This window comes from Dendrobium catenatum, unplaced genomic scaffold, assembly GCF_001605985.2.
Source record: "Dendrobium catenatum unplaced genomic scaffold, ASM160598v2 fragScaff_scaffold_913, whole genome shotgun sequence".
NCBI classification, from domain to species: Eukaryota; Viridiplantae; Streptophyta; class Magnoliopsida; order Asparagales; family Orchidaceae; genus Dendrobium; species Dendrobium catenatum.
The window spans coordinates 1,364,414-1,377,065 of NW_021319375.1; the positions used below are offsets into that span (position 1 = coordinate 1,364,414).

Genomic DNA, 12,652 nt, shown 5'->3' on the forward strand with positions numbered 1-12,652 from the left:
GGATCCCCAAATGTCACTATGAAAAAAGTAGAAGTGAGTATGACATCTCTCTTTTTTTAAGGAAAAAAAACTCATTTTTGTTTGGCTAAATCACAAGTTTCATAAAGAAAGAATTGATTTTTCAACTCATAAAAAATTATTAGAAACATGTTTTTAAGATATCAAAAGATGAATGTCGTAATCTAAAATAATGAAGCCAAATAATAAATTTTTTATTTAATAGAGATAACATAGAATAGCCATTATTAATAATAGTGAATTTATTCAACTCTTCCAGGTAGTACAGTCCATCTTTCCCCTTAATAAGTCCAATCTTCTTTCTCGATTCCTGATCATGAAATAAACAAGTAGGATTAAATAGGACTTGAAAATTATGGTCACTAGTAAGTTTTTGTATAAAGATTAGGTTTGTAGATAATTAAGGTACATAGAACATATTTTTGGAGTGAAAGAGGGAGATAAAGGAAACTCCTTGGCCTACTATTATGGTAAGAGAATCATTAGTAGTGATGATTTTCTTATCACTCAGACAATTAGTGTTAACTGATGAAATGAGTAATGGAGTGTGTCATGTGATCTGTGACTCCCGAGTTAATGATCCATAAACCTTTCAATTTCTAGAGACACTTAATCTAATGGATATAGAAAAATTACCAGAAAGTGCAAGAGAAGAAGATGCAGGTAATTTTTGAAAGGATATTAGTTGTTTTAGCTTATTATATCTTCTTTGTTGAGCTCTCTAAAGCTAGATTGCTTTTTTGGATTGGACTGACTTATTGTAGAGTTAGTTGTGGTATCCCTCTTTGGCCACTTCTTTAATTTCACTCCTTACTTAGGGGCTTCCCATATAACTTCCAGCATATCTCCTTTGTGTGTATTGATTTTTTTGCAATAACTGCACCAAAGGGAGTATTTGTCTTTAGGCTTTGAGGACTCCTTACCTCTTTCCTTCAATACCACAACTTTGGTTGCCATCATTATTGAATCATCTTTAGTTCTAGCATTACCCTTGGTTGACTTTTCTTAGCACGAATAAGAGAAATGGTCTTATTTAGTGAAAGTGTCTTCTCTTTGCCAGGGATCTAAACTCTAACCTGATCAAACTTCGTATTTAACCCAATGTTTAAAATTGCGTAATCGGGTATTGAGGCGTTTTTCGTTCGTGAGGCGAGGCGTAAGCCTCAAGGCGTTTTGAGGCGTAAGCCTCAAAATCAAAAAATTGCGTAAACATAAAATGATAAATTTTGTATATACTAATTAGTAAATAATATATAAAACATAAAAATGCACAATATATGAAGTGAAATCAAAATATTCCAATAATAAGACAACATGAAATATAGTTCAACTCAAACTTCATCTTTACCAAATCATAGTATTTTTTTCATTAACATATAATTCCAAAAATAAATAGCAATAACATATCACATAAGAACTCATAAGTCATCAGCACCGTGCCACTGTCATCACCATGTTTAAAAATGTGCAATTAGGTATTGAGGCGTTTTTTGTTTATAAGGCGAGGTGTAAGCCTCAAGGCATTTTGAGGCGTGAGCCTCATGATAAAAAAATTGTGTTAAGTACAAATAAATGTTAAAAGTAAATTTTTATATAATACTCAAATAATATGTTAAAAAATGGCGACGGGTTAGAGGTTAAGGAAGTTGAGAGGAAGTTGCTGCGACTAGGGGTACACGAAGTGTGATTTGTTTACGGCTTTACTTCAGGATTTATGTAAGTTTTAATATATATCAGGTGAGGCGTAAGCCTCACTCCAGTGAGGCGATGCGCGCCTTCAGGCGGGCCTCAACCAAGTTGAGGCGCAAGCCTCATAAAAAAAACTTGAGGCGTAAGCCTCAATGCGCTTTTCACTAGAATTGCGCAAAGGCGGGCCTCATATTGCGCAATTTTAAACCATGATTTAACCTACAAGATAGTCTACACTTTATCGTTTTCAATAAAGTTTTTTAGGATAGCAACATCTTCTGGATACTTGGTCGTTATGCAACTATAATGATCATGTTCTTGCCACAAGCCTTCAAGAAGAGTGACATATTCAATTATGGTCTTACTTCCTTGATTTGTGCTTCCTACCTTGACCTTAATTTCTAATATTTGAGCAGCATCCCGAGCTTTTGAGGTTTACCTGGCGGCGTCCATTATGTCCTTTGCAATAAATAGAAACATGAAAGTATCATTAATTTCTGGAGACATGGAATTCTACAACCATGATATAATCATAGAGTTCGCTTTATCTCATGCCCAAAAATTAGGATCTCCTTTTGGTCCAACCCCAAGGAGGTGATTCATCTTTCTTTCCCTTTTAAGTAGTTCTTCACAAATTAAGATCATTTCAAGTAATTCTTCCCATTTAAACTATATAAAGGTTGCATATTTTGAAGGTCTCCTCTTCCTTGATTCACCATAGAGTCTTCCATTAGGTCAAAGTTTTGGACGGAATTAACTTCAAACATTACGATGACAAAGGGTAGCGACGAAAGCTATATTAAGCAAGGTAGCAATGAACGATGCATTGGTTATAGATAGGATAGAAAACACAAATAAAGGCTAGCAATGAAGGCATGACAGTGAGAAGAAAAAAAAAATTTAGGCTGGCAGCAAGCTTCAGGGGAAGTAGCAAAGCTGCACACTAGGATCCAAGCGAACCAGTCTTCAATGCAAATCAATCATCCAACTCCACCCGAACAGACTCCTATTCTACTTGGTCGACTCTGGATGTTGTATGTAGGAACAAAGACCGAGCCTGATTCTTCTTTGGGTGCCGCCATTCTCAAAAGGAGGTCATAACCATTATCCAAACGCATGATCCTGCTCGACTCAGAAGCACGACCTCTCATCCCATAATGTTGCACACACGCAAGAGGAGGCTCTTGCTCAACTATGCTCTGTGCCACCCTAGACACACGCAAGAGGAGAATGACCAATATTCCTTAGAATTCTGGTAATGAAGGCTAATGGTGGGAATGTAGCTCTGATATCATGTTAAATTCAAAGACTTGAAGATGGAAAAGGCTTAATTTTATTCAAAACTATCCTTTTTTTTTTAACTATCCTTATTTATAGATTTATACAAGATATCATAATACATAAATAAACAACTACAGACACATGCATAATTGTTCTAATATAATCCTTCTTAAATTAGTCACCCAAATATGGAAGAACATCGACGTAATCCAGGTGAGCCTCCCATGGACCCCAAACATGGTCGTGGGATCAAGGGTCAAGGGACGATTGAAATTTAATAGATAAGGGACGGCTGAAATTTAACAATTATCCTTAAGAGTGCCTATGTCTTTTAATCTCGATTATTAATAGATTGAATCATACTACTAATGATTATTTTAATCAATATAATGATTTCTTAAGTCTACAAATTTGGTGTGCATTGCAAGTACTCTCAAATCTATGAAAGATTATCATGTAAACTTCATCTTTTACATTTCCGTTTAGGAAAGCATTTTTAAAATTAGTTAATAAAGTCACAAATACAACAACAACATGCCTTTGTCCCACTATGTGGGGTTGGCTACATGAATCCTTTTTCATCATTGTGTCTGGTTAAAAATCAAATTCTTATTTAAATCTAATAAAGAAAGATCATTTCTAATATTTTTAACCAAGTCTTTTTAGGTCTACCTCTACCTTTCTTAACATAAGTCAAATCTAATACCTCAACTTTCCTAACCGGGTCATCGGAAGGCCTCTGTTTACTGTGACCAAACCATCTAAGGCGACTCTCTCTAATCTTATCTAAACTAGAGCTACTCCAACCTTTTCACGTAGATGCTCATATCGTATACTATCTCTAAGGGTCAAGTCACTCATCCACCTAAGCATCCTTATCTCTGCAACACTTAACTTAGTATTATGCTTCTCTTTTAATAACCAACATTCGGCACCATAAAGCATTGCAGGTCTCACCACCATCTTATAGAATTTTTCCTTAAGTTTGAGGGGGACTTTTCTATCGCACAATAAGCCCGATGCATTCCTCCACTTCAACCATCCAACTTGAATTCTGCTAATAATATCCCCATCAATTTCACCATCACTCTGAACAATAGATTCAAGATATCTAAAATGTGTACTCTTATTAATGACTTGATCGCCCAAAGTCACAATCCCCTCATTAGGTTTATTGCTACTAAAATTACATTCCATATATTCAGTTTTAGATGTACTCAAGCGAAAACCTTTAGACTCTAAAGTTGACCTCCATAATTCAAGTTTACCTTCAACTCTCTCTCTAGTCTTATCAACATGAAGAATATCATTAGCAAAAAGCATACACCAAGGTACATCCTCTTGCAAATGTCTAGTGAGAACATCCATGACTAAAGCAAAAAGATATGGACTTAAGGCTAATCCTTGATGTAATCCAACCGAAATATGAAAATACTTGGCCAAACCACCTTGTGTTTGAACACGTAATAACTCTTGCATGCAGATCTTTAATGATTTGAACGTAAGCATTATTAACTCCTTTCTTTTCAAGAATTCTCTATAGCACATCTCTTGAAACTTTATCATATGTTTTCTCTAAATTAATAAATATCCTATGTAGATCTTCCTTATTCTCTCTATATTTCTCCATCAAACCTCTCAATAAATGTATGGCTTCCATAGTAGACCTACCCGGCATGAATCCAAATTGATTTTGAGAAAAATTAGTATCACGCCGCAACTTATGCTCCATAACTCGCTCTCATAGTTTTAAAGTATAACACATTAACTTAATTCCTCTATAATCTGCACACTCCTGTGCATCACTTTTATTCTTAAAAATAGGAATTAGCATACTTATTCTCCACTGATCTGACATCTTTTTAGTCTTCAAAATAGTATTAAAAAGTTTAGTAAGCCAAAAAATTCTTTCATCTCCTAAGCATTTACACATCTCTATTGGAATATCATCATATCCAACAGCTTTTCCACAGTTCATTTCCTTTAAAGTCTCTCTAACTTCGGTTTTACTTATACGCTGATAAAATCACTAAAGTCAATCGTATTTTTACATTCTTCATTAAAACGTTTAGCAAAATACCTCATCCACCTTTGTTGAATATCATCTTCTAAGAAAATTACTTTTTGATCTTCATCCTTAATACATTTCACTTGAATTAAATCCTTACTACTCATATCTCTTTGTTTGGCAAACTTATTCATATATCTTTCTCCTTCCTTAGTATCTAATCTATTATATAAATCATTAAAAGCTAAGCTCTTTGCATCGCAAATAACTTTCTTAGATTCCTTATGAGCCTCTTTATAGCTTTCTCAATTATCAGAATTTTTATAACTAAATCAATTTTTATAACAAATCTTCTTATTTTTTATATTTTCTTGCACATTAGGATTCCACCACCAACTATTTTTATTATTATGAGCTTTTCCCGTCGAAACTCCAAACACATCTTTTACAATATTTTTAATAAGCCACTTTTTCTCACATAATATTGGCATCCTCATACACAAACAGAATCTTAAGATCTAAAATTTTACTCTCAAAAATACTTTTGTTAATATTCTTTAAATGTCTCCATCTAATCCTAAAAAATCATTTTACATTATTTTTTTATTTTTTACTCATTTATCTTAAAGTCCAAAATTAATAATCGATATTGAGTACATAAATTTTCACTTGGAATAACTTTATAATCTTTGTAATCTAAACGATCTAATTTTCTTATAATAAAATAATCAATCTGCGTTTTATTATATCCATTTTTATAAGTGATAAGATGTTCATCTATTTTCTTAGAAATCATAAGTTAAAGAAACATCTAATAAAGTCTTAGCACCTTCATATTTCGTTCCAAACCCATGGCCACCATGGATACTTTTAAAATCATCTCTCTCAATCAACATGTCCATTTAAATCTCCTCCAATTAAAACTCTTTCTTCAAGAGGTTTCTTTTGTATTAATTCTTCTAAATCATTCCAAAATTTTAATTTTGAACTAATATTCAAACCTACTTGAGGAGCTTAAGCACTTATAATATTAATAATCTTAACATCAACAACAATCTTTAAAATTATACTTCTATCTCCAATTCTGTTAATTTTTATAACATTATCCTTCAAATTATGATCTAAAATCACAGCTACACCATTTGTAGTCCAACTCTTACCGGAATACCATAATTTATATCATAAACTATCAATCTCCTTAGTCTTCTCTCCAACTCATTGAGTTTCCTGAATGCACAAAATATTTATCTTCATATGAATCATAATATCTATTAATTCCATTAATTTGCCTGTAAGGGAACATATCTTCCAAGATCTTCTAATTTTAATTTCATGGACTAGCTTATTTGCCCACATACGTCCTTGATGCGGGAACTATTGCCCATTTAACACTGCACTTGGGGGTCGGTGCAGCGGCCCTTGCACACTTATCATTGTATTCAAGCCATACTTCCATACAGCATGTTGCTTCTAGAGGAAGCCCTAGCATTAAAAAAAATTTTAAAGGATTCATGTCATGATTCTTCGACAAGTTCTATGCTGGATGTCGACTACCTAACGCAACCCTCCACTTTTCTCATCCAGGACTTGGGACCGGGCAACAACAGTGTTAAAACAGTTGCAACAAGAGGACTTCCCAGGAAGTCACCCATTCTAGTACTACTCTCGCCCAAGCACGCTTAACTGCGGAGTTCTGATCGGATCTGATGTATTGGTAATGGGATCTGATGTACTGGTGATGGTATGGGCTAAAGCTAAACTGGTAAAAACCAAGCCACGTTGACTTGACCTAGTTATTTTATTAAGTCATGGGACCACTCATATGCAAAGTTCCAATGTATGAAGCCAATTTTGCCATTTGACATAAGTTGGTATGCCAAATCTAGTTGATGCGCCAAAATGGGCTCAAAGTTGTCCTTGTGATTCAATCACATGGCCTATCTTGAGCCTAGTCAGGGAGGGGTTGTGTTTAATTACAATGCTTCCCTTACTCACTTAGCAAAGGTCAAGTCAGTTTGATCGTACAAGCTTTAGTTATGGGTTCAATCACCTAGTTGGTAGCATGAGCCACTATTTGCTCGATTAAGAGTACCCAAATGACTCGATTACATCACTATTAGACATGATGATGACCAGATCAACCAATCAATCATCAATCAAGACTTAACATAATCAGGTCAATTTCAAAGTCATTAAGATTCTTCTAGATCCACTTGGCAAGGCAACTTGGTCCTCCCCCCTATTCGAGAGTAGAAACAAGTCATTCAATTTTAAAGTGAGACAAATGAGATAGATGGCAAATAAGTGAGTAAAAACTATGATCTATGCAACTGTGCTCTCTTCAATCAGCAAGCCATATGTGCCCTAATTTTCACAAAGAATCACACTCAATCAATGCAATCACAAGCTCTTGAATCAAAGGTCAGCATTTATCAATCATAATTTAAACAAATTTGAACACACACAATAAATCCTTGTATGTAGTACAAGGAGCAAATAGAGCTTGGTATGGACAAAGCACACAAAAAGCCAAAGCAAAAGTCATGGATCAACTATATGAGCCCAATGTAAAAAAAAAAACATGCTTTAAATGAACATTAACCTAGTTTTATTTACATTTGTTGATGTTGTGTATTTTAATACATGAGTTTTAATATTTTCTTTTGTTGCAAATGTATATGTTGAAATTTTGAATTAAAATTTTTGAATTATTAAATTCAAATTTTTTTTAAATTTGAAATTCAAATTATGGAAAGAAACAATACTATAATTCAAATGGAAGATAGTTGCATGAAAATGAAACCCCCCTCCAATGGTTATGGATCACATCTTCCTTAGAGTGAAAAGTCACACCAAGGGATGCTTCAAATTCTTTAGCAACCTTTCAATGTGGTTAGCCACATCTCATCTCTCCCTTAGTTTCCTTTTTTTATTATTTTGCTTATGTGTAAACACTATAAATATTTTATGATGGAATAATGAAGGGATTCATGCTGATTTGACAAAAAAATGAGTAGTCTTGCTCTTGGGAAAACCTTGTTGGACGATTCCCACACTTAAGAATTTTTTTAGTGGCATTTTCTATAGGAATTTTCTTAGTGGCATCGTCTATCTTGTTTCTTTGGTGAGTAACAAGAGTTATCTTTCTAACCTTACCTTTCATTTAATGTGATATCTTCTCCATGCTCTCCCTCCCATTTTCATTCCATTTCCTTAGCCTCCTCGACTTTCGAAATAATTTACAAAGCCTTCGAGTGCTCTCAGCTAGGACTAGACACTCGTGACCTAGTCTTGAGTTTCCTTCTTTCACAAACCTCCACACATTCCTCTAACTCTTCCAAGTGACTGTTAGGCCTACAACCCCCTCATCAAAACCCAAATTAGGTTTGCTTGGGTTTGGGACCCTTCAAGGTTTAGTTAACCACCTCTTCAAGCTACAGACTCCATATTCTATCAACAACATTCAATGCCGCTCTACTAAAGTAACTTAAGGCCTTGGTGGCAATATATTACAAGGCCACATCACCTTGTCTTATAGATATTATCATAGATGTCAATGGCGCAAAATAGCGCGCGTCATGGCGCACGGCGCGGCGCAGCGCACCTACGACGCCATGTGTATGACGCGGTGCAAATGTTCAAAATGGCGCGCGCTATTTGGGCCACATGCGCGCCATGGCGCATGGCGCAAAATAGCGCGCGCCATTTGTTTTAAAATTTTCTTAATCTATTTATAATATTTTTTTTTTTTAATTTTTAAGATAATATATTTTCTAATTTTTAAATATATTAAAGGTATTAAGATAAATATTAGATTTCATATTATTATCTTCTTAATGCAATTTGCTTTTATTTAAATATATTTTAGTTGTATGAAGATTGACTACTTATTGGACTTGAAATTATGTTGGATTGTTATTTATTTGTATTGTCATTGTTTGCTTGTTATTATGATAGTTTTTTTTTTTCAATTTAATGATATTTCATATTCATGCTTATTATTTTATAGTTCTTTTATAATTTGCGTCATGTTCAAAATGGCGCGCGCCGCGCCGTGCGCTATGCGCCATGGCTCAAATAGGACCTTTGCGTCATGGCTCGAATAGGACATTTGCGCCATGGTGCGCCATTCGCCGTTAACATGTATGGATATTATCCAAATTGAATTCACCCCTTTACACAGGAGATAAGCCCCAATCAGAAATCTATAAGTAGAAAAATAAATGAAATCAAGAGCAAAGCCTAGAATAGTAAGAGGTAAGCAGTTGTGCTAGGCAAAAGAAAGGAAATATTGTTTTAAGACTTGCTGATTTTCTGAAAATGAAAAAATCTATAAACTTTTGAACTGAAGTTTATTACTGATTTAAACGTTTGCTTCGTTTAAAAAAGTTACCCCCACCAGTACCTTCTCAAAGAAGTTGATTCGAACAAAAAAAAAACCTAAGAGATACATGACACAGTGCTAGTAAACAGGTAGGCCAATTACTTTAGCATAAAACAGAGAACTATCTACAAATGAGGTTTATCATTGATTTAAAACATTTGCTTCTTTGGAACAAGCTATCCCCATTAGACCTGTCAACAATTGATCTGACCCGAAAACCCGATCCGAAACCGACCCGAAATTCTCGGGTTCGGGTTGACCCGGTTAAATAACGGGTCGGGTTAGGGTCTGGAATTTCGACCCGTTTAGCTATTCGGTGACAGGTCTAATCCCCATCAGTATCTTGTTAATGAAGTTGAATCTTATGAAAAAGAGCCTAATAAATTCATGTTAAAATGCAAGTTAACAAGCAAGCATAACAATAAAACAAATTGTACAAGAGCATAAAGAGAACCTAAACATATACTCTGATTAAAAACTCAAATATGATGACAAATTCACTTTATTAGTATTTGATAATACTGTTGCTTCATTCCTACCCATTCATGAAAGAATCACAAACTTAAAGCAATCAACAAGGAATATGCCAATGAATCCATAGCGCTTATGAATCAAAGAAGCATAAAAAGGATAGAAACCAAAATAGAACATCACAATGAACTAGAACACAGCAGCGATGCTTAGCTGCAAGATCATTTGTGTTCCAATCTCAAATTTTGCATTGAAAACTGAAGATTATTTTAATCGCACTCAAAAGCATAAGACCACTTTTCTATTAGAATCAAGTACCGCACAAGAAGGATCAGATGTCATGGCACCAAAACTTCTCTCATAGATAACCGACTAATCAGTAAAGCTTGCATGCCAACAAAGAAAGCCAGAGTGCAAAAGTCCGATTACAGCATCAAAAGCCCCTCTAAAAAAAGTTATAAGATAAAACGAAGTATATTGCTTTTAAAAGCAATCAATACGGCAGAGAGAAAGCCCTCCTTAAATCTATTTTCCGATTCAGTGTCCTCAAATAATAAAATCTGCCATTTCTGCAAAGCTAAAAAACACCAAATCAAAACGACTAGGCAAAAGGCCCGTAGGCTGACTGGACGTTTCTCCTATACACTTGTAGACAAGGAGAAAGGAAAGCGGCTTTATCGACATGGAGCTCAAAAGGCAGCAGCTTACCTTGAGCCCATGAGCTGATAACTATCCTCCGACCTCTTCCACTGCTGTAGGGCTCGAATATGATCCCTAAACACCTTTAAAGAAAGAGGAGATCGGAAGGAATTGACAGGATGAAGAGTTAGGCCGTTCTCCTCAATTTAAAAGAACTGCTATTAAAACGGCCTGCGCCGACTAATAGAAAATGTTTTCTGCGCTTGGATTTGAGGATGGAGCCAGAAGCGGCGAGGAGTGATGCTAAGTGCTAGCGCGAACCTAAAAGTCGCCGCTGGGCGTCGGATTCGGACAAAACTGGGAACTTAGAAGTTGAAAACTTTTCGGCAAGGAGGACGCTAGTAACGCCGTTAAAGAGTAAAGGCGTTCTGGGCTGTAGCACGTTCTACGCAAAAGATAGAGCATAAAGGAAGCAAAGAGGTCAACGGTCCGTCGTTGGGGCGAGTGTTAATTTATGTGAGGTTCGTTAAAAAATTAACATTGCGAATTAATTTAGTTTGAATGTTAGTTAATTTAGGCTTTGAGACAATTTTTGTAAAAAGTCCTCTAAAAAATAATTTTTGATGAATCATAGTTATGGTATAGGAGACTTCATCACGCTAGCATGAAAAATATTAGAAAAATTACTCAAAAAGAACTTGTTAGCGGTATACCAAATTTAGACTTTAGTAAGGATCACGTGTATGATGCATGTCAACTAGTAAAACAAGTGAAGTCCCCCTTTCATTTTATTAAGGATCTTAGAATTAGCAAACTTTTAGAAATTATTCACTTGGATCTTATTTGACTGTTTAGCACTATAAATATAGGAGGTAAAGTATATATTTGTGATTTTTGCTGATTTTCTTAGATTCATTTGAGCTAATTTTTTATTTCATAACAGCGAATTATTTGAGAAATTTAGAAATTTTAGCACTTGAATTCAAAGAAAATTAGGATGTGAAATTTTATCAAGGACATTTTATAAAAAGGAGCAGGTTTTAATGTTAAATTAGTTTAAGGAGCAGTTCAACAAAAAAATTTAAAAATGAGCAAAAATAGAACTTGTTTATCAGGTTTCTATTGAAACTGGTGTTTCATTCAACGGTTTAAAAAAAAAATCCAAAGAAACTGGATACCAATTAATCGGTTTCTTAAATAAAACATAAAACAAAAAACAAAACAAAAACTAAAAAATTTTACTGAAACCAGATATAATGCTTTTTATAATTTAATATCCGGTTTCTTTTTACACTAGTTTATCTAATCTATATATAATATATTAATGTATATATAAAACAGAAATAATTAATAAAAAATTATATTAAAAGCATTTTAGATTATAATCTTTTTAAATTGTTTTTTTTTAATGTTTATAATCTTTTTAAACTTTATATTAAGTTTTTTTCTTAAATATTTAATAATTTTAAAATTATAATATTAAATTCTGGTTAATAAAAAATTATTATAAAATTTTAAGATTATAAATATTAAGGATAAAGCATTTTAATATTAATAATAAAATTTTAATTAATTGAAAATGAAGTTGGTACGTCAAAAATTAAATCGGCGACCATCTGAACTTCGATTTCAACTAATTTATAGTCGAACTGAATGGCTCAAAAATATGAACCCAACGACACCAAATATGACTCAATCCGAGCCTAAATGAGTTCAATTCAAAGTTCCCATTTTTTATTATACATTAATTAGAAAGTTATTAAAATTTTAAAAATCTTTTTAAATGTTTATATAAATATAAATTTTAATAACTTTAAAAAAGTTAATATAAATATAAATTTTTATTTTTGAAGCTTCCAACTTGATTTTCCAAATAAATTAAAATTTATTTTTATATGAATACTAAAACGGTTATTCCAATATTATAATCTAAAAATTTTTAATATAATTTTTTAATAACAGAATTTAATATTATAATTTTTTTATTATTATACTTTTTAAAGAAAAAAATTAATATAAAGCTTAAAAAGATTATAATATTTAAAAAAATTTAAAAATTATAATCGAAAATGTTTTAATATAGTTTTTTTTTAATTAATTTCTATTTTATATGTACATCAATATATTATATATATATTACATAATCTAATGTAAAAAAGAAA

At 33.2% G+C, this 12,652-nt stretch overlaps 1 protein-coding gene across 4 annotated transcripts in view; it reads right to left on the minus strand.

The window, feature by feature from the left end:
* Window positions 1–10,915, minus strand: part of LOC110109376 (GDP-mannose transporter GONST1) — an 82,580-nt gene extending 71,665 nt beyond the window's left edge. The window contains exon 1 of one of the 4 annotated variants that reach the window (XM_028697334.1): window positions 10,560–10,915. In XM_028697334.1, the coding sequence (XP_028553167.1) occupies window positions 10,560–10,570 (11 nt within the window). In that variant the 5' untranslated portion in view covers window positions 10,571–10,915. The remainder of the gene's footprint in view (window positions 1–10,559) is intronic. The other 3 variants (XM_028697331.1, XM_020840421.2, XM_020840418.2) reach the window with 3 other exon arrangements.
* Between the last annotated feature and the right edge of the window lie 1,737 nt (window positions 10,916–12,652).